The 26831-nt window shown below is 43.3% G+C and overlaps 2 protein-coding genes across 6 annotated transcripts in view; one reads left to right on the top strand and one right to left on the bottom strand.

The window, feature by feature from the left end:
* Positions 1-1338, bottom strand: part of CEPT1 (choline/ethanolamine phosphotransferase 1) — a 35857-nt gene extending 34519 nt beyond the window's left edge. Inside the window, exon 1 of one of the 2 annotated variants that reach the window (XM_024570114.4) lies at positions 1101-1338. The gene's annotated coding sequence lies outside the window, so the exon portion shown is untranslated. The remainder of the gene's footprint in view (positions 1-1100) is intronic. The other variant, XM_024570115.4, reaches the window with a different exon arrangement.
* Positions 1231-20849, top strand: DRAM2 (DNA damage regulated autophagy modulator 2). 4 transcript variants are annotated; one of them, XM_053915588.2, is made up of 10 exons: positions 1286-1361; positions 2398-2526; positions 3483-3654; positions 8271-8415; positions 11910-11977; positions 13263-13402; positions 17613-17790; positions 18625-18707; positions 19864-19956; positions 20481-20849. In XM_053915588.2, exons 4-10 carry the CDS (start codon positions 8285-8287, stop codon positions 20586-20588), a joined length of 801 nt encoding a protein of 266 aa, XP_053771563.1. In that variant the 5' UTR covers positions 1286-1361; positions 2398-2526; positions 3483-3654; positions 8271-8284; the 3' UTR covers positions 20589-20849. The 4 variants fall into 4 exon arrangements, with proteins under 4 accessions (XP_053771564.1, XP_053771563.1, XP_053771566.1 ...); XM_053915589.1 differs by lacking the exon at positions 2398-2526 and having other exon boundaries at positions 1231-1361; XM_045203643.3 differs by lacking the exons at positions 1286-1361; positions 2398-2526 and adding an exon at positions 1893-2029.
* The last annotated feature ends 5982 nt before the right edge of the window (positions 20850-26831 follow it).

Below are 26831 nucleotides of genomic sequence, written 5' to 3'. Positions count from 1 at the left end.
GGTTGTAAATATTCAATTATTTATTAACCAGACAACAAATAAAGATGCCTCTGTCGGGACAGGTTAATACCAGAGGCAGATTTATCCGGCTTATTCCTTAAATGGAAGGAGTGTAAAGACGAGTTGCATTGAGGGGCTTTGACTAATTTTTCTCAGCACAGAACAAACATGCAGCCAAATGCCTTTAGAGTCTCAGTCTCTGGAATTTTATGCGACCGCCAACGGTTCTACAGTAGTAGCGCTCGAAATGCTCTCACCGCGGTCTAACTCGTGCTGCTGCCAATCCAACACGCACACCGAACACGTCCCTACTAGTTCTAGAGCAGGAGCTGAGTATCTTCGTCCACACACGAGACAAGGCACTAATATACGATGAAAGATAACTCTAAATTTGCTTACTATCTTAATATGGGTTCACTAATGAAGAGATTTCAATGACACAAAAAAGCAAAAATGACACAAAAACGGCAAGCACCGAGTCGGAGAAAACAAGTCAAACGCGGCTAAATGTAAAGGTCCCATTCATCCCGAGCTCCTGGAACACGGACTAACGCCGGCCACCCTCCAGCCCTCTCTCCTTCCAAGAACAGTGCTCAAATAAACTCCAGCTGGCGATCGCAGAGCTTGTCAATACACACTGACATTTCGAGAGAAGTTGCTGACCGCGACGCGCGGCCCAACCACGAAACACCAGCATCGCATTCCAAAGGGAAGGCCACCCCGGCACCGGATGGTGTGGACCTGCCAGGCAAGGTCGGTTCCGCGCGGGCAGCGCCCCTAGCCCTCGGCCCGCCCAACCCCGGCCCGCCGAGGCTCTGCCCGCTCCGACTCCCGCAGCGGCCCCCGGGGTCCCGCGCTGGCATCTGGCCGCCCCAAAGTCTCTCCCCGGGCCGGAGGGGCGCTCGCCCCTCGCGCTCTCCACGACGCCGCGCGCGAGGCCACCCAGCAGGAGGAAGGACGGCGTTCGCCTCGCTTGAGTCCGCACACCGCTGTATGCCGACGCCTCGCCCCGCAGCCCCCTCTGCACCCCCCTGAGAGCCGTGTCCCCCAACACACGCACACCCCGGCTCTCTGCCCAAGACCGAGCCCCGCAGCCTCACCCGCAAGCCGCTAGAATTCAGACCTCCGCCTCCAGCCGACGGAGTGACTCTGATGGGCGGCAGCACGTTCACGACACTTTCGCGATGGCCGTAAAGGAACTCAGGGTCGGAGCGCTCGGCGGCGCGGGCGCGCTCCTCCCGGCGGGGAGCGCGCCCGGCCCGCCCTCCCTGCGGCCTCGCGCGCCCCGGGCCCCGCCCCGTCTCCGAGCAGCCCGCAGCTCCGGGCCCAGCGGTCAGCCCCGGCGGGCTCGTCCCACCAAGGTAGGCCGAAAGGGGGGTGGGGAGCGGCCCCAGTCCTCTCTAGGGGTGTGTGTCAGAGGGTCTGGAGGGTCCGGCCGGCGGGAGGCGTGGGCGCGTCCTGGAGGCCCCCACCCCCGTGGGGGGCGTGCGAGTCTGTGGCAGCTCTGCCGCTTCCAGAGACAACACTGAGAGGCGCGGGAGAGGGACCGGGTGGTGGCCGCGGCAGGGCTCCAGGGTTCCCGGGGGTCGGGGGTGCTTGCAGGCTGGGCTCCGCTCTCCGCGCCTCTCCTTTCCGTCCTTGTTCTGGGTGTCTTGCCCCCTCCCCCATCCCCGCTGCCGGAGCCCTGCCAAGCTCCTCCTCCCGCATCTTTTCCCGGCCCCGGGGCAAAGCCAAGCCCTGGCTTTGGTCCGAGAGTTTCGCGCCTCCGGAAAACGGTAGCGGTCTAAATATGCAGTCTCCTGGTTTTGTTTGTTTTAAGTGGTCACGGAGAACCTTTGCCCCAGTCCCACAAAAACTGAGGTTGAGGACGCGTTCCAGTTGTCACTCGTGGGCTCAGATTCCTCGGTGGGACGGTGGGGGGAAGGTTTGAGATCGAGATCTGAGGTGCCGTGTGTGTTTACACGAAGTTAAGTCTCCTGAGCGCAGTTCTGTCGCGGGGCTGGTGGAGGGGTGAGCCCAACACCGAAAGGTAAAGGCGAGTCTTTTGTTTGCACCACAGTGCTTTACTGAAAGAGGCATGTGAAAAGCACAGAAAGGATTTTTTTCCACATCTTGCAAGTATTATAAATCGGTACCCAAATGCAGTTCTGTAATTTGCAATGCATCATCAGATTCTCCCCCAGTTCCCTGTAATGTTTGATCCAACTTATTAAAAAAAACTTGCTTAATCTTCTAGACTCTAGGATTTAGGCATTACAAGAAAATTTAATTTGTCAGAAGGCCAAGTTAAGTGTTTAGAAACAGAACGGTTTTCTGCTGTGCGTCGGGCCTTCTCTAAAGGAAGTGGGGCTTTCTTCTCTTGGAATATCCAGAGTTTTCTTTCTTATCATTTCTTAGCAGCCACCACTTAGAGGAGACAGCATAAAGAGTTCATCTTATTACCAGTGGCATTTAAATATTTGTGAAATTAAAAAATTGTAACTGCAATTCTGATTCATGGACCATCAAAGAAAGCAGAGGACATAGGTGAGAGATGCCAGAACATTTTGTAAAACATTTGTCATGCCATGTGAAGATTATGCCTGAATATTTGCAAGGATTTTAAAAGGTTTCTTAAATTATTAACCATTAAACTTCTTATTTTGCTTGGTTGGGAGTTTGCCAGCCTTGCGTCCGGCCTTCCAAAGTGAAAATACAAGAGCAATACTTCTCTTGCTCACCTAATCCGTGCACGTAAATTTCTCAGATGTGGTTAGCAAACTGGGCAACCATTTCAAGCCCGTTTCTCATCTAAATTGTCAGTTGGAACGACTAGAACCCCCCAAACCTAAGGAGATAGGAACCCAAGATGACTCATATATACCCAGAATTAAGTGTTTTTCCCCATCCCTGTGGCTGGTTATGGTTGTGCAAAATTGATGTCAGCTGTGATTATTATATTTATGTTTCCTTGGTTCTACTCTGAGGAACAACTTTGAGATGGCTACTTTACAAATCAGAATATTGTAACTCGGAGAAGCTAAGCAACTTTCCTGAAATCATCATAGAACTGGGACATGATAAAGCTAGGATTTGCACTTACATAAATCTGATCTCACACCTATGTTCTTTCAGTTGGATCACAAAGAATAGTTAGTGCTTTATCTTGCTTATATAATGAGCTATTATTCTTTCCTCATTTTTGTTTTTCCTTCTATAGGGGAAACTCAGTAGTTTTTTTCTTTTATCTTCTCTGAGGTTAAGGAAAGGTGTCTAATATGAGAAAGGATTAGCGAATTGATGTTCTAGACTTTCTAGATGGTACAGCATCATTATAAAACACACAAGTATCAACTCTAGGAAAAATAACCTACTAATAATGCTGCAGCATAGTGTTCTGCCCATAAACAGCATCGGTGCATTGACTTGAAATTGTACATTTTTAAAAGCATGTGAGTTGAAAGTTGAAACAACCTCTGATTTGCTTTGTATGTGGATTTCAGGATATACCAAGGGGCAGGTTTGGGCAGATTTGAAGACTGATACTGAAACAGGTAATTCATCTTTCACATTCCAAAAGAGGAGCAAACATCTACTGACCACCTGTGATACCGTGTTATCCGTATCACCTACTACGTACATCATCTCATTTAGTTCTTCAGTGAGCCTCATGAAGTGAGTATCGTTTTAGAACATTTCACAGTTAATACTGAAAGCTAACATTTGGGTCAGCAGTGTGTTCAGTTCTTGTGCTATATCAGTGCGATTTCAGCAATGACTGTCTAGCACAGTCCAATAGAACTTTTCCATGAGCAGGGAAATGTACTCGATGTTCAGTTTGCTGTCCTGTATGATAACCACTAGACACTTGTGTTTTTGATTACTGAAATTTTAAATTTTACTTTATTTTAGTCAATTAAAATTTTAATTTAAATAGCCACGTGTAGTTAGTATCTACTGCATTGGACAGTGCAGCCTTTGCCAATAATATTATGCCCGTTTTTCAAAGGAGAAACTGGTTCAGAGAAGCAGTTTAATGAAACTTGCCCAAGTTCATACAATTTCATAAAAACAAGCTTTTGAGCAGAGGAACGTTACAGGGAGGTTAATTCTTCAGTGCATGTAGAATGGATGGAGGGGAAGGAGGAAGGCAGTTAAGCTGAGAGGACGGAGACTCTGACTTGACTGGTTACACTGGGAACTGGGAGGAAGAATGGTTGCAGGTGACTGGAGGTAGAATCACCACCTCTTAGTGGCAGCCTGTGGGGGCTTTGGAAGAGAGAACCTACGGTTACTTGGAGGTCTTAGAACCTGGGTAACCTGGAAAAATGATAATACTGTTTACTAAAACAAACATCAAAAACCTTTGGGGGGTTTAAGAGGATTTGGTTCTGGCAGTTTGTTCATTCAAAAAATATTTGTTCGGTGAGGCCCTCTGCTACGCTTAGGTAGAGAAGTGGAGTCCCCATTAAGGATTTTATCCACTTAAGACACCCTCCTCCATTTGCATCCTGTGGAGGACAGTGAGCTGTCAGAATGTGCAGATCCAGCGTTCTCTTGTTCTGGTGGTTATTTCCAGATGCGAAGGGATTAGGGAAGGTGGTGTGGGTGGAAGATGGTATTGGAGCTCCATTCTGAAGACCAGGAAGGATTTGGACATGCAAAAAGGATTAAATGAGGAAGAGTTCAGGTTTCTAGCTGTGGGATGGACAAAATGTTTTGAAAATCCCTTTTGCCAAAACACCGAAATGCTGGGTAGATTGTGTTAGCCTTTGAAATGCACAGCAGGTCTTGCAGGAAAGAGAGGGAAACCCCCAGGGGTAAGAAAGTCAGCTGAGACCAGAGTAGTAAACCAGCAGCGTGTGTCCTTCGGGGGCATTTGCCTGACAGCAGAAATGAAGCCCAATTGGGAATAGGTGGTAGGCTCCCCCTGCTCCCCACCCAGGGTAGAGAGATAAAACCAACCCCCTTCGACCTCCCAGGTGTACAGTTTTTAGAGGCACCATTCTTGGGGTAGTTTGTGTAAATGGTGTTTCAGAGGATGACTTTTTCATAACAAGTAAAATGTAAATATTTCTACTTGAACTCATACAACCCATGGCCTCGCGCAAGCCCCTTCCTGCAACATTATCCAGAACCCTCAAAAAGCCTACACAAAAATCAGTGAAAGGTAGGCTAGGAAAAAATAGCTCCATCTTGGCAAAGGAAGATCACAAAGAAATTTATTCATTCCCACCAGGTAGGGGAATAAAGGTACCACCTGGAACAGAAACTGTTAACGACGTCACATGTTAGACCTCGGTCCTTGAATTCAGCTAAGAAAAGACTTCAGAGCCAAGGAACTCAAGTACAAGTGAAAGTGTAATCAGAAAGTTACAAGGGTAGAAGTAGTGAGCCAGCTGGGCTGCATGGACTCAGGAAACAAGTAATGGAGGCAAAAGAAGGAACCTTGGGGCTTAGAAGAAGGCCCATGTGCTGGGCCTAGGGGAAGGGGAGGCGTGTGGGAGAGGCTGTCTGGGAAAAGGAGGGGGTGAGGAGAGGTGCCTATAGGAACTCTGTACTCCAGGGAGGGTGCTAGTGTGCTGGGTCCTTTGTCTTAAGGGCTTTTATCTGGAGGCCCCAGGGGAGGATCTCAATAGAATATTCATCAGCTTTCCAGGTATGTCTCAGGGTCCTGGTCTCCACCGATTGGTCAGCACCAGGGCAGGGGATCATTTGTCAATGCAGCTGGTCCTGATGTCAGCCATGGTGGTGCTCCTTCTGGCCTTGCTGCTTCAGAAGCCTAGTCGTTAGGGCTAGTGTGACTAAAACTCTGTCTCTGCGGTCAGCAGACCCAAGGCTTTGTTCCTAAGACTATTCGATGCAGGCCAGAAACATTGTCTTGAGGACTTAATGCTTAAGGAATTGGTCATTCAGGGGCTTGAATGGGAGTCCCATGAGGCTTTTCTCCAGCCCCCTTGTTCCTCCTCTAAAGGGGTCTGCCACGTGACTAGCGATGTGCTGGGGGAGGAAAGGTCACCCTAAAGGTGAGGTCCCACCCTGCAATACTTGTCCTCCCAGTTCTGCCTGCTGCTAGGTACCTAGGGCCTTCTGCCCTGGTGACCTTCTTATTGGTCCTGCCCTTTCAAGTCTAACTCCCTGGTATATCAAGGCTGCCGGGCCCGCCCTCACTCAGACCCAAGATTCACATTGGCAGGGGCTGAAAACACCTGCAAGCCAAGAAACTGAAGTTGGCCCAGGCTGGTCATGTGCCAGAGTACCTGGCAAAAATAAATGTTTACGGACCCTCCCTGGAGTCATTCATCCTTATTCTCAGCCTTGTCGGATACTCTCTCGACTGAGCTCGGCATCAAAAACCACCAAACTCACGCGCAAGGGCTGGCAGAACCAGCACATGGGGTACTAGACTCCTAGGGATTTCCGATTTGAATGATCTGCAGCAAATTCAAACAACATTTAAAGACATGAAAGGAGAGGAAGATTTTAGAAGTACTGTACTTCAAACTTTATGGAAATTGAGAATTATTGTCCCCAAAACCTACGCTGGGGAAAGCACTATAGGAATGAAGCTGGGAATTGTTGTGATTAACGAAATAGCTAAGAAAATTGATGGACTGCTAGGGCCTGACAAGGGAAACAGAACAGGAAGGAGATTATGATAATTCATACTGGAATTATTCAAATCAAGCCTATAATGGTGGCTTTAGGGGCAAAGGAAAAGAAACTACTTTGGCAAGATTTGAATATACATGTTTAGCAACAAGTCAGCTGATCGGAGTAAATGACGGGTACAAGTCAGAAACGGCTGAGGTTTCAGTGTTTGGAAAGTCAGTCTGAGGTGAGGAAGCCGAACGCACTGGAGGGTGGGTGGAGATAAGAGTTGTATCTTTACAAAGTTTATGGGAAATACTAAATTTCAGTCCATTAAACTGTGAGAAGATGCTCCTCCGCACATGAAATTATTTTCACGTGCCTACGAGTAATCTCTTACAATTTGAATGTATTTCTATATTTATTTTAAAAAATGACATGCCCGAAGAGACAATTATGTGTTCTAATTCACATTACTGACCCATTGCTACTTACCAACATCCTCAGTCCGGAACGAAGGGAGAAAGCGGTGATGTGTGGTCTGGGTGTATGTAGGCCCTCTCTCTCTCTTCCCCCTCGTGGAGGAACTGGAACTACAGTGGCAAACAAAACAGTTGGTTCCTGCTCTCACAGAACTTACAGTTTAGTGAGGAAGATAAAACCAAACAAGCAAGCAACAGCTAAGTGCTGTGAGTGTCCTGGGGGAGGGGGGAGTAAAGGGTACTCGTGGAGACAGAGCAGGGACACTCAACTGAAGGCGAAGAGTTGAGACCTGAGAATGTGCAGGAGTTCCCTGGTGGCAGTGGCGGGGAGGGGTGACGGCACTGTAGTCTGCTGGCCCAGGCAGCACAGTCTGCGTGAAGGTGTGAGAGAGCACTGCGGTTTGGGGATCTGAAGTCTGCTGTGGCCAGCCAGACTAGCAGGTGGCGGTGGAATGGAACGGCCTGGGTTTGAGTCCTGTCTCCACTTCCCCATGACCTTGGGCAGTTCTCTTAACCTCTATAATTCTGCTGTGAGAAGTAAATGAGATCGTGTATTCAAAGGGCTTAGTACCATTGCTGACACATGGTAAGTCTGTTTTTGTGATGGTGATGATGATGAGCAAGGAATTGGGAGCAGACAGAGTGGCCAGAGAGGAATATAGAAGGTAAGTAGAGATCAGACAGTGCAGGGACCTTCCAGACCACGTTAAGGAGGAAAAAACCTTTAAAAGGAGATAGGGGAAGCACTGAAGGATTCTTCATGGGAGAAGAAGGGGGTCGGGTTGGTATTTTAGAACTAGAAGGAGCATTCTGGTTTGAGGGTGCCGTCCAGATTGGTTGTGGCCCAGTCTGGAAGAGGACCGTTTAGTAGGTAACAATAACGAGCTGGCCAAGAAATGGTGGTAGTTCAGGTAGGGTAGCGGCAGTGAAGATGGAGAGAAGAGGTGGATTTTAAGGACATTTAGGAGGAATAAACAGTACTTGGTACTTGATTTTGTGTGGAAGGATGGGAGAGAGGTTTCTGGACGTGGCAAGTGGGTGAATCTTGGTTTCATTTACTGAGAAGTTGAAGGAGAGCCAGTGTTCGGAGATGTGTGGGGGGGGACGATTTCAGAAAGGGAACAGCTCAAGGGTGCTCAGTCCAAGGTTGGGGGAGTGGGTGGCTAAGAGATGAAACGCTCGTGAATAATCGTGTCTGATCTGTTTTTTCTACTTCAGAAGACCTGTTTGAGATGTGGTGGTTTCAGCAAGGCCTCAGTTTCCTCCCTTCAGCCCTCGTGATTTGGACGGCTGCTGCTTTCATCTTCTCGTACATCACCGCCGTCACTCTCCACCACGTCGACCCTGCTTTGCCTTACATCAGGTCAGCGGCACGTACTGTGCGGGGGAACGTGTGTGTCTTGTTCACGGTCCGCATTGAAGCCGAGGTGTAACGTTAGCATTTTAAAATGCAGATTTTGTGTCTGGCATTGCAGCGATAAGAGGGATGTAATAAGGGGGTGCCTTTGGCTCTTCCTGGGTGCTGGAGAAATGTGGAGAGAGGGCTAAGATTCAGTTGGGGAATTGCTTAGTGAGTTGGGACACTTCCGTGCCTTGTCCTCCAAACAAGTATTTGTAATTGTCTCGGCAGATAGAATTGGAGTGACTTCGCCTTAAAGTGTAAACAATGCTGCAGATAACAACAATAACACTAAAAGATAATAGTAATGACGAACATTTATGGGTCTGCTTACTGTGTACAAGGTAATGTTCTAAGCATTCTTCGGTCTCAAGGAATTGAGTCCTTACAGCCATCCTTTGTGGTAGAAACTGTTACCCCCACTTGAGGAAATGAGGTCCAGGAAGGTTCGGTGGTTTGTCCGAGGACAGCCGACTCAGTGAGGGATGGAGCCAAGATTCAATCTCACCGCCGGGTTTGACTCTAGATGCTCTAGTTTTTAGGACGTGTGGCCTAGATCCTGCTGGCGTGTTAGGCATCAAAATTTGTTGGCAACATTTTCGAAATTTCAAAATGACTAGTAAGGATAGGTCCTCAGTTTCACATGTGTCCGTAACCTCTTTCCCCCAACTATAAAGGCTGTATGTGTTTATCATAACGAATTTGAAACCCTTCCAGCGTGATGGTAAAACGAACAGTCAGCCTCCCTCTCCCCATCTCCCTCAAGTTCCTGCCCCCACACCAGCGGTCAGTGGTTTGGCAGGTTTCCTTCCAGAGTTTCTGGCCTGTTTCGGTATTGTTGGAGTTGTTTCATTCATTTGTTTACCTTCTGAAAGAATACCTTTCCAATACACAAAACCGTAAACTTTTAAAGGATGAGACACCAACGGGCAAACCCGTTTTTCATGAATGTCAGGAAGAGACCAGGGTATTCCCGTCACACTTGTTCCCACAGAGGTGTAGTGTGACACGGGGAATGTGGGGTGCCCTTGGGGAAGAGGTACTAAGCCCAAGGATATTTTTCATTTAAGGTTCCAATTCTAGGGGTCATTTGATACATAATCACCAGTGTTTACTACCCTGCCAGAGAGCACGTAGCTTAAAGCGCCAGGTCATTCTTCAGTAACTCCAAGAGAAGATACATAGAGAAGGTTCGTGAGAGTCCTGCGTTTTTATTTCCCCTTCAAAACCTTGTCTGCTTTCACTTTAAAGAGTTTTAAATAACTTGAGAGGCCCTTTGAGTTCTTCAGTTTCAGTTCTCTGCTGGTACTGCATGTGATTTCCTGACCAATAGTCCCCTAGACGCGTCCTTTCCTGTCCCTGTCTTTTTTTCTGCGAGTGAACTTAGTATTATTACCCTAGGTTCTTGCGCCAACATTATAACGTATTTAAATTCAGTGGTACTTATTTTGAGCTCTGTTAAGCTCATTTCCTTCACCTGAAAAATGATTAAGTTAAGCTAGTTCCTTTCAGTTCATAAACCCTAACTAAAAGGTTTGTTACAGCTGCCAAGGACATAACCAAAAGTAAATTTCACTTCCAAGACAATTCTGCAAGTTGGCTTCCAGCGTCCCCCAGGTTCGAGTGGGGGGTGCCCTGGTGGGTGCGCGACACTGGCCCATGGGGTACAAGATGAAATTAGTAGAACTTTGTGTATTTTTTAAATCTCAAAGTATTTAACTTAATACATGTATAATAATACATGTATTTTGAAGTTACGTGATCAGACTTTTTTATGATGTGTGATCAAAAGCGCGTGCTGACTGTGGGGTGGAGGGCTGTGCTGAGGCAGTGGTGGGCACGCTGTTCTCATTTGCAAGCCAGTTTATATCCGTGTTCCGGAGCCAGGGAATGAGCCGCCTAGCCAGCCCCCTTGGAAATGCGTGCTTTTGTTTTCTTTTTGGCTAATCCAAAACAAGAACATCATTTGGAGTGCAACTCCTAAAATTGCGCTGTTTTTCTGATAGGAGTAGTACGCATACGTTATTCTTGAAAAGTTGAAAGGTGGAGGTTTCAACATAACAAAAAACCCCCAAAATCCCCACTCGCTGAACATGATCAAAGAGTAACAGAATCTTTTGTATCTGATGATACTTTGTAGAGTAGGCCTTCAAATTCATGTTTGATACGTTACTGAATCCATATTTGATACTTTACTTTTCTTGAACATAGTCCAGGTGTTCACCAAATTTTCCTGATGCCTTCCTTACCGGAAATGACTACGTTCTTTTTTTATTCTTATTACAGTGTCTCAGTTGAGTTCCTTAATGTCTCCTTCCTGCAGCATTTCAGTTCAAGGCCAAAGACTTTGCCTCTCAAGGCTTCACAGCAGTTTGAGGGAAGGCAAAGGCGCTCACATGCTGTGTGTGCCTGCTGCTCTGGTGGACGCTGCACTGCCTGACAGCGGTTTCAGTTCTGTCCGCTCAGTGAGGCTGGGAGGAGGCTGATAGCTCCAGTCGGCAGATAGTCTCAGGAAGATACAGGAACACACCCAGGGCTCCACTGTTAGCAGATGGTGGGCTGTTAAAGTTTGGATCTGTGTACACCAGGGGTCCCAGCCTCTGGGCCTCGGATGGGTCCTCTGAGGTCTCTCCCGGGTCACCTCATCCTGCCCACCCCCCAGTGGGATAGCAAGCCAGGCTCACCTGAGCTCCCCTCATCCATCCACAGTTGGCATAAGCTCTACCTCCTGTTGTGTTCCCCCCACCCCCCCCCACATCTTCTACAAAACTGGACCCTGGGGCCGAAAGGGTCCAGTTTTGGGGACCACCAGTGTACACTGCACTGCCCTGAAAGACAGGCGTTGCGATGCATTGTAATAGCTGGTTTCAATACAGGTCTGGGCAGAATGCTGTGTGAGTCAGCGTTCTGCTGGAGGAGTGGTCAAGGCCACAGGGAAGTGAGGGCTCCACACTGGTCTTCAGTAGAAGCCCCAGGAGGCCAAGGGCATTGTCTCCTGTACTTACCACTGCATTCCTGTCCCTAGAATGCCGTGTGACACATGGTGGGTGCCTGATAAATATTTTTTTAATTAGGAAACAATTAGATGTTAATTGAGTTATAGGCAGAGTCAACAACAGATAACAAAAGACCAAGTTGTGAAATGACATGTGACGTTTAGAGAATATTCGGGAAAGACAGATGAACGCCTGCCTGACTGATGTGAGTCAGTGACACATTCTTAACATGCTCAGGATGGCTTTTTGTCAGTTTACATTGATTCCTACTACGTGAAAAAAATAATCTTAAGTGATAGAAAAAAGTAAATGAGGCAAATATTGTGAGCTCATTGTCATGTTCCATATGAAATTATAAGAGGTGAACGCGGGTTTATAAAAAGATAAAGGACTTGAAGTAACCGCAGTTATTTCTTATCCCTCAGAAGAAAGCCACATACCTCCCTTTTTTTTTTCTTTCAGTGACACTGGTACAGTCGCTCCAGAAAAATGCTTGTTCGGGGCAATGTTGAATTTTGCCGCCGTTTTATGTAAGTGTGACAGTGGTTTTAACCACTGAAACTTAAAGCTGAACTGCCCCTTTTCACCTTTAGACAGTATTGTGTTACTTGTTTTACTTCTTTTTGTTTTGTTTTGTTTTACTTCTTAGTTACTACACCTGAGAGAATGTTATCACTAAATTATCAGTTATAGACATGTTCCTTTTAAAAGAAAATCAATTTCTAGAAATGCCAAATTATGGAAATAAATCTTTAAAAAAAACGGTAGGACTATTTGACTACTCATTCAAATACAGTTGCAAAGGGCAACCAAGTATTCCTCGGGGCCTTAGGGCCTTACGTCGATTTCTTAAGCAGCCAGGAGAGGTCAGAGCTGCACACACACTGACCACAGCTAACCCCCCGCAGTTCCTTTGGGGTGAAGCATTCAGAAGTTGGAGAACGGCAGTGGAACCGATTTTGATTTTTGAGTGATATCCTAATGCCACAGGGGTGGAATTCTACAGTATTTTACGTTCCTATTGATTACTTATTTTTTGAACCAAATTTTTATTAGTGGTTTACAAAAACATTGTTTTTTTCCCACCAGTTGTGATTGTTTTAAATATTTGCATTCTTTTGTACAAAGTCAAAAATTAAAGTCAAGTAAATGATTCAATGTACAGAAATTCAGCTTATCACTAAAGTTTTTTAAATGTCTACAAAAGCTACATTTTCTATACTTTTGAGTTCTTTGGTAATATTTTTGCAATGGAAAGTTTGAGTTGGCCCTTTTTTGACTAATAAAGCGGGTAAAGTGTTTTTATTTCTGTGGAATTGCTACATCTGCTTGAGGCAAGTTGTAGGATTTTGAAATGAAATGAAATGAGACTGAGGCAAATAATCTTGTGGTTTTCGCCTGTGTGCATTTTATCCATATTCTAGAACTAATTACTTTAGACTTTAACATTGAACATACGAATATTTTGTTTCATATAACACTTACCACTAGAGATTTTCAGAAAACACCAAACTTGCATCTTAAATTTTATCCTAAATATTAGTAAATATTAAACCACCCCCACCCCCCGACTCCCGGAGCAATCACTTGCTCAGTTCCACAGAAATGTCAGTAGTTTTATAATGCAGGCTTAAATTTTCTTTAAAATCTACAGCTTTCTCTTATTGGGGGGGGGGGGGGGGTTGGTTATCTCTCAGATTAAACTTAAAAGGAAAATCTATGCTCCTGGATAGCAGTGACCTTGTGAACTATTTATTGGCAACTTTATTTCTTGGTTATTTATTAACCCTTGTTTTTTGGATTCTCTCTTCCCAGGTGTTGCTACCATTTACGTTCGTTACAAGCAAGTTCATGCCCTGAGCCCCGAAGGGAAGTGTGTCCTCAGGTTAAACAAGGCTGGCCTTGTCCTTGGACTGATGAGTTGTGTGGGACTCTCTCTTGTGGCAAACTTTCAGGTTGGTGGTGTGACCCAGCCTATTTTCCGGAAGTACCTAAAACCTAAGCATTCGGTTACATGCTGATACTGTTTCTTTTTCTTAACAAAACAGAATTCACTGCTTTGAAATTATTCAACCCTTTTAGAAATAACTACCTTCATGATTAGAAAATCCTTCCTCAATAATGTCTCTCCAAATACATTCTATCTTTTTAAGGATCTACAGAGCTCTACTTATTAGACTCTTTATTACTACTTAGTTGGAGATTACTTCAAGACCAGAGAGAATCGATACAGATCTAAGTGACACAATTACAGATTTAAGCTTTTTAAAAAAATATGCCTGGTGAGGGGCACGCCTTTACATGTTTTCTATCCTGGGTCAGATGTTACCATCTTTCGCCTGCATTCCAGGTACCCAGCCCTCAGGTGAGGAAGCAAAGGAAGGAAGGGTCTGTAGGTCTTTCAGCTTTTTCTCGGGAACTCTAATGTTAAAGTAGCAATCAGCCTTCACCAAATATTCGCAAACTCTCCATATTTACTTCTACCAGGGTTCTTTCAGGTAAGTCTTTGGTACTAGCACTTGTTTGCTGGGCCCGTGGTGCTTTTTGATTGATCTCTCTACATCTTTAAAGTTTCCATTTAGATATTTGATAACCTAGTCAGACATCTGATGACTAGTCAGACATAAAAGCACACATGATACAGATATGTATATTAGAGGCATATCATGTCTCTCTCATTTAAAGTTCTCCATTCCGATAATGTCTGATGGGTCTTTTCCTACTTTTGAGCCTTAGTAATGGCTAACACTGGGAATCTCTGTAAGTATAATGCAGGTGGATATCAGGGTCGTGCTTGCTGCTGTAACAAAGCCCAGAGTCCCAGCGTCTTAATGGGATTCTTAATGGAGGTCTGTTTCATACACACACGCATCCAGCACACGCACAGCGCAGACGTTAAGAAGGCAAACGACTCAGAATGGGGTTGGAGAGGTAGACAGCAGCCTGCTCACATAAGGTCTTTGAGTAAATGAAGCAGTTTGGCAGTTTATCACATTACTTCTCTCTCTCGATTGTATCTCTTTTCATGTAACTTTAGACCTGTAGAATTTTGAGCAGGGGACAGCCTCATTCTGCATCATTCCCCTTACTGACGTCTCCAATGTACATACAATACAATGTACATACAGTGTACCTACAATGTACATACAACGGAGACGTCAGTAAGGGGAATGTCTTTGTGCCTTCAATAAGGCAGGTTTACTGAGCTCCATTTCCTGTGTTGTCTCTGCTGCTGGACCTGCCACCACCCTGAGCCCAAACTGATCCAGGCACCCTCAGATCTCGGTGCCGTGCAGACTTCTCCCCAGGGAAGTCTTTTCTGTTGGTGGACTTGCTGCTGTGTAGCTCCAGTTTTCTCTCTTTGTGTTCTCCAAACGGAAATTAATTCTTCGTAGTACTTATTACAGTCTAACTTTGTATCTGTGTTCTATAAGTTTCGTTTTTAAAAATTTTACTCCACTGTATTTCTCCATTAATTACGGGCACAGTGGTTTTTTCCGCCATTATATATTCAGCTCCTAACTTAAAACGTAGTACAAACATGCTCTCAGTAAATATTTAGTCACTAACTTACTGAGACAGGCCAGAGGGACTAAGCGAATGAATGAAAAAGTCTCCTGCTGTAACTAGTTACCTGCATTTAAAGTGACCTAATAATTATAATACAGCATTTGAAAAATCTGACTTAAAAATACAAATTTAATTTCTTTGAAGACAAGTATGTATAATAGTAATCAGCAAAACAAATACATGGTAAGTGTACTCAGTGCCTACTTAGAGGAACTTTTCTCTTCCTAGGAAATTATCCTCAAGGGATAAGGAGGGATAAAGAGGCAGAAGTTTATATTAGTTTCCTAGAGCTACCATGTAACAAAACACCACAAAGCAGTTTTATATACCTCTATTCTAATAAGAAAAATGTAGTAGTAAATGCTCTCGGTAGAGCATTTACGGTAGTAAAAAGACAAATTCTTTATCTTTGCTTTTTAATCCGCAGGGTTTGGTTCACAGGGCTGTGTGGGATCACAGCGGGCATCTAACGGACTGTATCTGTGTTGAGCTTCGTCAGTACATGTGGGAATATTTTCAAGGGGAAAATGATGTGGACTCCGACCAGTGGTGTCCACGGTGTTGTAGATGGGACAAACAAATTCACACGGGCTGCAGAGGTCCTGTGGAGAAAAAGGGCATGGCCATGCTCTGAGTGAGAGGGTACCCCGACCCTTGCCTGGACAGGCTTCTATTGCTTTTCTGGGAGCGTTACCTCCAGGAAGGTCTTCATTCATCAGTGTCAGGCAGTAAGGATCAAACAAGAGATAACATTCAAAGAACTCTGAGGGCTTATTCTCAGTCAGGGTCAGATAGCTAAAGGGCCATAAAACTTTGGGAAACAAACTCATTTCATGCTTGGACCCTTATCAGAAAATTGAGGGCATTCTTAGCAAAGCAGGTTTCACAGGATTTTATGCATTCTTTCTTAGGCCTGATCGCCCAGGGGAACTGCCCATTTCTGCCCAGGGCTGTGCACTCCTCCGGCATTGTTTCAGGCTTAAGTCAGGCAGGGGAAGTAAGGCAGCCAAGAGATTAGACTTCTTACAGACAGAATGAGGACTCAGGCTGTGTCAAAGCTGAGGGGCGAGGGTCCATCACCCTTTTTTTCTGTAGCCCCCCAAGTCTTTCCCTGAGGGCTCCTTCTTGACCTTGCCTGTCTTAGGTCATCCCTCCCTTGAGGAATCTTACCCATCATTGGCTAACCAGTCATCTGCCCTGGGGGCCAGGCAGGGTGAAGTAAAGGGGGCAGAGGCAGCCCCCCTGCCAGGGAGATAAGCTTTGTCTCCTTAGTGGCTTAGGGTCCCAAGGTCTCTCACTCAGCCTTAGCCACGAGGGGTTACAGCTTCTGAAACCAGGCAGGGCGCTTCCCAACAGGAAAGATTTACCCATTTTTCTGTTCTTAGCCCTAAAATAATTAATTTCCCTTTTGCCTATGTTTTCTAGCTTTTTTGTATAGATAAATCTACATAATTCTGAACAAGGAAAATACTAGCATTTTATATTACAGTTTACGGATGCTGAATGTTATTGTTGTTACACAGAGTGGTAATGACACTGAGTTTTTTTCTCTCCTTAGTGCTCATAACTGACTGCCCGCTTTAACACCCACAACCATATCGGAATCTCCCTTTCTCTCTCCAAAAGGAAACTAATGCCTTTTGCAAATAAATTGTTGTACTTTACTTCTTCGTACTAGAAACTGTCTATGTCTGCAGCTGTGAAAATGGACTCTGTGTTTGTGGGTTAGCAGCTCGATTACAGAGTGAGGCGACCGAGCCCGGCCTCTCTCTGTTCCCCGAGTCAGACCCCGTGTGCCAGGCACCAGGCTGCGCTGCGTGCCCTCCCCACCAAGGGGACCGCACGCGGCGTCTGATCAGACAGAGTGGCTTCAGGGAAGGCTTTTGACTGTAGGCTTTTTAGAGAGCGACGGCCATCACGTTTTAAGCAGTGGGTGTTACAGTAAAAAGGAACATGTAAATGCTTACTGATAAGAAGAGTGGGGTAAAGGAGGAAAAAAACTACAATTTGTCATAATCCCTTGTTGCGTAATTTTGAAAATCAGTCAAACGAGCCAAGTGGGAACGTTTTAATTTCTTGATTCTTTAAATTGTATTTAGATTTGAATCGAGCCTTTCTACACCAGTGTTCCCGACCACCCTAACCTTCTCCGCCTTGCACTCCTTTTTTTCTCGCCCGTGTCAGCATCTAACACACTGTGGAACTTACCTATTTCTAAAGTTTATTATTTATTGTTCACACTGCTTCACTTGAATGTAAACCCCGAGGGCCATATTTTTGTTTGTTTTTTTCACTTATATACCGGAATACTAAACAGTGCTTGACATACAAGTGGCACCTGGAAATTGAAACCTATTAAATGGATGAATAATGGCTATCGTAGTTTTAGTCGCGGCCTATGAGATCATTTGAATGACTGCAGTCCACAGGTTTATGCGGAATGTTATGAAGGAAAATGACCCCGGGAGGGAGTTAGTAGAGTCGGCAGAGGGTTTCCACTCAGGAATCATCTAGCGGAATCGCCGGCTCGTAAGCCCTGCGCTGGCGGGGTGTATGCAGCTCCTTTCATTTCCTGTTTCTCCTCGCCGCCCTCAGAAAACCACCTTCTTCACGGTGCACATCTGCGGAGCCGTGCTCACCTTCGGCATGGGCTCGCTGTACATGTTTGTGCAGACTGCCCTTTCCTACCAAATGCAGCCCAAGATCCACGGCAAACAGATCTTCTGGGTCCGACTGCTGCTGGTCATCTGGTGCGGAGTAAGTGCGTTTAGCAGTATCCTTTGCTGAATGTGTGGCCGCCTGGGAAAGGGAGTTGAATCAAAGAATTTAAGTGAACACGGTTGGCAAAGGGTAAGCAGTCCTTTTGTGGACAGTGAGATTCTTGGGTTAGCGACCCTAAATTCAAGGATGTGAGAGATGAAATTTAAACTTTACATAGGACCTCAGTAACTGAGCTAGGAACGAAGCTAATGTTAGCTTACTCGTGCTCATCTCAGGTGCTGTGGGTGAGGTCGTGCCTTCCCCGAGAACAGTTGTGCAGCGGGAGCTTGTGATGGAAGTGCCGGATCAGGGAGCGGGGCGGGGCTCACGGTGGGAACATCTCATAGTGAGCCTCTGGGCACGTTTCAGTTCCCCTACTGCCGTGTAGTGTGAGGCCTCTAACAAGGTGGGCTTGGACCCTGGGAACAAATGTATGAGCAATCCTTTTGGATTATTGTTATTATTTTGAGAGTATATTTGTAAAGCTGGGGACAGCGAAACAAGGAAGTGCTTAGGATAGAAGCAGCAAGCAGGAGGGAGACCCTAGGCGGGGCTGCTGTCCGCTCACTGAACAGTCAGAAAAATGGGCCTTGGAGACAAGTACAGAGGGTTGGCCTGAGACAGGCTGCTGCTGTCCGCTGCTCCCTGGGTGCAGGTCTCCTGGGGACCCTTGGAGTTCAGGAGATGCACGTCCATGGGGGAAGGAGAGGGGGAAGGGAGAGGTGCAGCCGTGCTCTAGGGAGGGAGACTGTGCTCCCTTTGGGCCTCTAAAGCAATTTTTGTGTTGAGTCTAATTTAAACTTACAGCTCTTGTCTGAGAACCTTCCTTGACGGGCTTCTCCCCTAGTGCTGACTTGCTCGTCGCTCTTGTACAGTGGCAGTTTTGGCACAGATATAGTACAGAAGCTCCACTGGAACCCCAAGGACAAGGTAAGAGCTTAGAATCTAAAAAGCTTCACTTTATATTACAGATGAATTTTGGTGTGTTTTTCATTTTATCACTAACAATGAAACATTTTCAGGTGAATAATCAGTTATCTATTAAGATTTTCTATACATGATAGAGTTTATATAGAATTATTTATATCTTGCCACTTGTGGTCTGTGGACGTTTTCAAGACATGAAAAGAATTGCGATGGCAGAGTTTTGTCAGAAATTGACTCCTCAAAATAAGGATACAGTAATAGTATACCACATACCCAACTGAGGTCTTCTATTATTAGAATACTCGTTTTCTGAATTGAAAAAATGTTTTTCCCCACTTTTTATTATATGGAAGTGCATTATTATGGACTCTGCATTTGGGTTGCATAGTATGTAGGATACCTGAACAGAGAGAGCATCTTTGATCCCGAGAAAAAAAGAGAAGGCACATACTAAATAGATAATACAATGAGTGTATGTTTTCACAAACCACTCAGTGGCATTTTATTTTAAGTTATTTTGAATAAAAATCAGCCCTAAATAGGACATGTTTGTGAAAATGAATGGTTGAAACAATTTACTTGATTCTTTCAAGTATGATCCATATGTTATTTAACGCTTTAAAAAGAACAGTTAGGTTTACCAGGAGCCTTGTTTACTTGTTTTGTTTTGGTTTGGTTTTGGATGAATCTCTGGCTCTGGGAAAGCCAGTAACTTCTTGACTGGTGAGTAGGAGTTCTGTTCTGTCCTAGTTACTCAAATGGAACTTTTACGTGCTCTAGATGAAACTGTGTTAGTCACATCATTTCGGGGGACTTTCCTAAAGTCTGCCTTTAATTCTCAAGATACGTTGAGAAAAATCAAGGGTATTATGGGTTTGTTTTTTTTTAAGATTTTATTTATTTTAGAGGGGGAGGGAGGGAGAACGAGAGGGAGAGAAACATCAGTGTGTGGTTGCCTCTCGCGTACCCCTACTGGGGATTTGGCATGCAACCCGGGCATGTGTCCTGACTGGTAATCGAACCAGTGACTCTTTGGTTCGCAGGCTGGAGCTCAGTCCACTGAGCCACACCAGCTGGGGCGGGTTTTTTATTTGAGAGAAATTGTAGACCGTTTGAATGGAATTTCACAGGACTGTTCTTTTTTTCATTGCCACTCAAGGGCTATGTGCTTCATATGATCACCACTGCAGCAGAATGGTCTATGTCATTTTCCTTCTTTGGTTTTTTCCTGACCTATGTCCGTGATTTTCAGGTAAGAAAACTCAGAACTAGATTTATGTGGTCTAACTTCCTTCAGGTGGAATACGAGAACTTTGTAAAGGCAAGTCTACACCCCCAAAAATAACGTTCTAAACAGTGATGCCAGAAGAGGAACCTCTCAGATGAATTGTTTCTGTGGTTGCAGAAGTAGTGTATTACTAGCAAGACTCAGCTTTGGAAATGGGGTCGTAAAACAATCACATTTGCAGAAATCCTTTCTTAGAATTTTTATCAACACTGCCTACATGTGCATTGGCCATCCCCAACACTTAGTTTTACTGATTCTTCATAGAAACGAAAGATAAATGAGCAACTTCTGACTAGAGAAGCTTGGTTTTCCCAGGTCTACTAGTACTGCAGATGGTACCTTTGGCGGTACAACAGCTGTCTCATTCTTGTCACTCGTTAGAATTGATTTGCATTCCCGATCCCAAAAGATATTCTTCAGTACATATTGAAGATGTGATCTGTTGTGAAAGAACAAACTTCTATGTATGATTTTCTTTTCTGTTCCAGAAAATTTCTTTACGAGTGGAAACCAGTTTACACGGATTAACCCTCTATGACACCGCTCCTTATCCTATTAACAGCGAACGAACACATCTACTCTCCAGAGATTTCTGATGAAAGGGACAAAATAGTTCTGTGATGATTACAATTCTCAGGGATTGGGAAAAGATTCATGAGTTACTTTTGCTCTGAAATTTCCAACCAATTAATCAAGGCTGACAGTGACATTGATGGGTTCTGATAATCAAGAGATGTGAATTAAGCCATTTTATAAATTATTTTAAAGGATATCTTCAAGAGGATCATGTAAAAAACATTTATGCCTATACTTTTTTTTAATCCCAGAAAATAAAACCAAAGGACTAAAGCACTGTAGATTTTTTCTTCTACTTTATTTAAGTGAAACACCAGAAATGCACCAAGCAGTCTGCAAAACCCTGCGTTTTACGTTTTAGAGATTATTGTAAAGAAATTCTTTTCCCCAGAATCCAGCTATGAAGGGAAGCAGACCTGAATTCACGTGAGCACTGTCATTGCGTCAGCTTCGCACAAGAGGTTTTGGGGGTGTTCATTCGGTTCCTGCCACAGGGCCAGATCCTCTGCCAGCTGGTCTGTCACATGTCATTGGAATAATTTCATGCAGCTCAGTCTCCGGTGTGAGATTTTAATCCAAAATGAGAGAAGTAGCTACAGTTGAAATTACTCCAATCATGTTTCACATAAAACAAAGGTTAGTGTTCATTCACAAGGCTGAGAAGTTTGTAAATAACAGCAGATCATTAATAAAATTAGCTTAAACTGCAGTCAAGAGCTTTTTAGACCTCTCTTTATAGCAAATTATAATTACTTGTAAAAGTAGCCTTGAACAGGCAAATACTGAGCCTTTTTACTGGGATGTGATCTTTGTAGAACTCAAATTCTAAAAGACAAAATGAGCAATCCGAAAAAGCTAGGTGCAAGATAATTGATATATCCACCAAAACAATTTTCTGTCGCTCTGGCCATGCAAGTGATCGAACAGCTTCTCCCCGAATCCCTGTCTGCACAGATAAAGAATGGCTTGCATATCCCAGATAAAGTTCAAAAGAAGAAAGTGCTCATCTGAAGGTATCTGGTGACACACTGGTCTGCAAAAGAATCCTTGCGGAAGATAAGCGAGGTTTACCTTTTTAGAAGAAGGTGGTTCTACAGCCAGCATAAAAGATGGTGAGAGCAAGTTTTAAGTGTAAGAGGAAGCAATTTAAAGGAAAATGGTTGTATGGTGGGACCAGAGAGCTTGGTCATGAGTAAGGTGCTAGAATAGGACTCAGTGTTTCTGAAGAGTTCTGGACGAAGACCAAATGGAACAAAATACTGTTTATAACAAGCAGCAGTGAACATGGGAGACGTTTCAATGAACACCAATGAGCATCACTAGAAAAAAATATGGGTATGAAGTTTAAAAAATTTTTATTATGTCTCTGCAAGTCGAAGTACAACCACAGCTGAGAAACGGCAGGTAGTCCCGATTGCTGCATATCAAGGAGACGAATTCTGTCGTGAAGACCACAGTGTGGTAAGGGGGAAATTGATAGAATCAACATTCACGAAAATATAAATTACGTGTGGGGGCGAAGGCCCAGGGAAGAATGTGGACTGGTATGTTCATACTAGAATATTAGGTTAAAGATATACACTAACACATTAAATTATTTTAAAATAAAAATGTTACTTTGATTGTGTTTTAATTCCATTGTTTAACTTTTATCCTTAGAAATAACATAGGCTTAAAATATTAATAAGTTCCAAAAGGGATTATAATTAGAAATTTTTGAATATGTGTTTATCCCTCACCTTAAGGCTTAAGTAATGGAAGATAACTATATACTCCCTCAAAATACACTTCTGCCTTGCCTCCACTGTCAGATACAATAGATGGGGTGAACAAAGACGACATTTCTCTGTAATCCAATTAACATTTTTGTATTGAATGTTTGGCTTTAAAAGTAAGAGGTTTTAAGCTGACAAAATTAGCGGATGCTATGAACTGACAGTGAAAATCCATTTCCTTTTTGTCCCAGGTAAACAGCAGGTTGCGTTTCCCAGACTCCTTTTCAATTAAGAATAGGCACAAGACTGAATTTTAGCTGGTAGAATATAAATGAAATGGATGTGTTTGAAAAACAGGAATGCTCTTTAACAATTTTTTCTCCTTGCACCAGTTGGATATTGATTAAGAGATGGCATCATCACATGATAGAAGGAGCCTGCACTAGTCCACTTTTAGCCAGATATTAGAAAATCAAACTAGAGATCTAATGTAATTTAGGCATCTGTTTTTATCCTTTCCATGTACTAAGGTTACATTGTATATTTCTAGAACAGTGTCATACATGTATTGTAAATGCTTAATGGATTTATAAAAGAGACAGCTTTTCCTATCTCTTCTGCAGTGTCCTGTACAGACTCGCTGTGAAATGAAGTTCAATTACTATTGGCTTTTTATCTTGTAAACCCATGAAGTACAGCTGGTTTTAGAAAAGAATGTACTCATTTATTAGGAAGGATCTTTCCGAGGCATCATGAGTCGTAAACAGTTCTATCCTCCAGAAGGTATGGTACAGAGAGTTTGCCTCATCAGAAAGCCTGAGTGGAATACAGAGAGGATGCCTGAAATTCAGCTCAGCTGAAAAGCATAGAGATTTTACTGAAATCTCAGCAATGCTCAGATCCCAGTCCACACCACAAGGAGATTTGTACACCTAAGATATTTCAGCAACTGGTAAAGTGAATGAAACCAAAGCAGCAGCAAAGCTCATCTCCACCTCAACTACAGATATGATTAACTCCGTCTCCCACTCCAGGAGTCCCATGAAGGAACAGGCATGCCCTTTCCGGAGGTAACTTACTTGTTTTCACGCCTACTCTGCATTTATACAAAATATCCAACGTTTAGTAAGAAATCAGAAGACCTGCAAAGAAGCAGAAAAAAATGATCCAGAGAGGAAACAGTCAATAAAAGCAAATGCAGAGATTTCCCAGATGTTGCAGTTATCAGGGGTACATAACTGATAGAAATGCTGAAGGAACTAGTGAAAAGAGTGGCAAACACGCTTGAAGAGATGGGGACTTTCAGCAGAGACAGGCAACGTTTGAAAAGCACAAGAAAATTCCACAATTGGATATGATTACACATAGAGAAAAGGGTGGATAAAATTGAAAATAGCATTTGAAAGTATAAAAACTGAAAGTTTGAAGAGAAAAGCGTGAAAATAAAAATACAGCATATGAGTTTTGAAGGCAAAATCAAGTAGACTTACATCTTGTAATTGAGTTTCAAGGACTTAAATCTGTAACAACCTTCAGGAGAGGAGAAAGAGAATGGTACAGAAGAAATGTTTGAAGAGATACTGGCTGGGAACTTTTCCAAAATAGATGGACATTAGTGAAGAGAAAATCAGCAAATTCAAGCGAGTTTTTTTAAATGACTAATACTAATGAACACCTAGCAAGACTAATATGTAGGGTTGAATAGTATTCCCCCCAAAGTCATATTCATCCAGACCTTCAATGTGTGATTATATTTGGAAATAGGGTATTTGTAGATGCAATTATTTATGATGAGACCATACTATGTTAGGATGAACCCTAAATTCAATGACTGGAGCTTACAAGAAGGCTACCTACTTCGTGACACAGAAATGGAGAAGGCAAATTGAAGACAGGCAGAGACTGGAGTAATGCAGCCTCAAGCTAAAGAACACTAAAGGTTGCCAGCAACCAGAAACTAGGAAGAAGCAAGGAAGCAAGGATTCTCTCCCACAGCCTGTAGAGGGAGCCTTGATTTTGGATTTCTATCCTCCAGAAATATGAGAATAACTTTCTGTTTTTCCACGCCACTCAGTTTATGGTAATGTGTTAGGACAGCCTAGGAAACTAGGGGGAAAGACCTGATCAAGTAAAAAAGAAAAAACAAATTACTAATACCAGGAATGAAAAGAGGGACATAATTACTTAGCTATTGGACATTAAGTGTAATAAGAGCATATTATGGACAACTTTATGCCAGTAAATTCAATAATTGAGATGAAACAAATGCCTTTTGAAATGTAAGTTGTCAAAAGTGGTGCAAGAAGAATAAATCTCAAAATAGCTCAATGTTTATTAAAGTATTGAGTTTGTAATCACAGATATTCCCCAGAAGAAAACTTCAAGCCCTGATCACTTCACAGGTGAATTCTATCAAATATTTAAGTTAGAAATAATACTAAGGTCCACACAAACTCTCTCAAGAAGCGAAGTGAACTTTTCAACTTGTTATATGAGGCTGGCATAACCCCAGTAACAAAACTTGACAAATATATTATGAGAAAAAACATTCATGTCCCTCATGAACACAGCTGCAAAAATACTTAATAGTAGGAAGTAGGGCTTAGCAATGAAAAACAAATGATAAATAGCATGACCAAGTGGAATTTATCCCAGCAATATAGTTTACCACCTTGGCATAAAGAGAAAAATCAGAACAAAAAGATTTGATAAAATGGAACACTTCAGGATGAAAATTCCCACCAAACCAGAAACAAAATTTCACCACTTTGTAACAGGCACCTGTAAAAATCCAGCAGCTAATGTATGTAATGGTTTAACGTTAAATCCCTTTCCCCTAGGATTAGAAAAAAGGCAAATATAATTCTTGCCTTCTATTCAACATTGCAGTAGAAATCCTAGTCAGTATAATAAGACAAGAAAAAAAGGGGTAATGCATGTTTACAAAAATCTTACAAAGTTTAAAAAACTAATTTTGGAATAATAAGTGCACTTTGAAAAGTCATAGGATAGAAATTTCAATAATGGTGAGAAACTGCAATTCTGTATGAACAATGAACACTCGAAAACTGAAACGTAGTATCTACAGTGTATAAAACAGTCATATTAGGAACAAATCTAATGACATGTAAGACCATTGCACTGAAAGCTACAAAAATTGCTGTTAAGAACTCTAAAATACCTAAATAGAGTCATGTGCTGCTTAGCAGTATTTTGATCAGCAATGGACTGCATATAACAATGGTGGTCCCATAAGATTATAATGGAGCTGAAAAATCATCACCACCTAGTGACGTAGCCATCATACTGTGGTAGCGCAGTGCTTTACACAATTACATACATTGTGTTACAGTTGCCTGCAGTATGCAATTCAGTAACATTGTATAGGTTGGTAGCCTACGCGCTATAGAGGAACAGAATTTGACACCTCAAGATATGTCTGTTTGGCCTAACGATTATTTTAGACGGATGTGGAAGAAGCTTTGAAAAAAACATGATGTTACTTTTTGTAAAAGACATTTACATTTTTAAGGGAAATCTCCATTTATAAAATATCTCTTGCTACACCAAGGAAGATGACCTTATCTTGACAAATTCTTAAAGTTGCAGAAGACAAGGACTTAAGTCTGTATAACAACCTTATCCTTGTTGCTGTGCTTTTCCTGTGACCTCCCATAGCTGACTCCTCAATCCCACTCCTTTTGTCTTTAGCTGAGGGGGTATGTACAGTGGTGGCTTCAGCCATGTTGACAAGCGACTCATTTTTTCTGGGTCTCTCCAATGTATGCAGAAGGTATACATGTTATTAAACTTGTATTTGTTTTTCTTCTATTTGTCTTATTACTGGAATGTTTCGGCCAAGAACCCAGAAGATTAAAGGGAAAATTATTTCCCCCCTCCACAAAGCAATAGGCTATATCATATAGCTTAGGTGTGTAGTAAGTTATACCATGTAGGTTCGTGTAAGTGCACTCTGTGACATTTGCGTATGACAGAATCACCTAATGACGCATTTCTCAGAATGTATACTTGTGAGCAGCACATGACTATAAATGGGAAGGTATGTCACGTTTATGATGGGAAGACTCAATGTTGTTAAGACACCCAATTTCTACTTGATGATGTACGGAGTCAGTGTAACCCCTAATAAAATTTCCAGCACAGTATTGAGAAGAAATTGCCAAGTTGATTCTAAAGTTTGTAAATTCACAGCATCTAAACTGGCCAAAGCAATCTTGAAGAAAATTGGAAGATGTAAACACTGATTTCAAGATGTATCATGTTACAATAAACAAGACAGCTGACATGGGGATAGACAGATATACCCATGGAACATAAGAGAGTCCTGAAATAGACAACCCATACATAGTTGATTTTCGACCAGAGTCAAGAAAATTCAATGAGAAAGGGGAAATCTTCAACTGATGCTTTTTACATCAGAGCATCCAAATACAAACAATGAACTTCAACCTTTACCTTTGTCCTGTCTAGACATTTTGAGGTGCATCCAAGACCTACAGGAAAGAGCCCAAGCCATAAAGTTTCTAA

This window comes from Desmodus rotundus, chromosome 12 (assembly GCF_022682495.2).
Source record: "Desmodus rotundus isolate HL8 chromosome 12, HLdesRot8A.1, whole genome shotgun sequence".
NCBI classification, from domain to species: Eukaryota; Metazoa; Chordata; class Mammalia; order Chiroptera; family Phyllostomidae; genus Desmodus; species Desmodus rotundus.
Note: the sequence above shows the minus strand (reverse complement) of the source record. Positions and strands in the feature narration are given on the sequence as shown.

Coding starts and splice junctions, on each gene's coding strand:
- DRAM2 (XM_053915589.1), top strand. CDS start 8,285: ATGTGGTGGTTTCAGCAAGGCCTCAGTTTCCTCCCTTCAGCCCTCGTG. Junction 8,416..11,909: donor CCTGCTTTGCCTTACATCAG/GTCAGCGGCACG, acceptor TTTTTCTTTCAG/TGACACTGGTACAGTCGCTC. Junction 19,957..20,480: donor CCTATGTCCGTGATTTTCAG/GTAAGAAAACTC, acceptor TTTCTGTTCCAG/AAAATTTCTTTACGAGTGGA.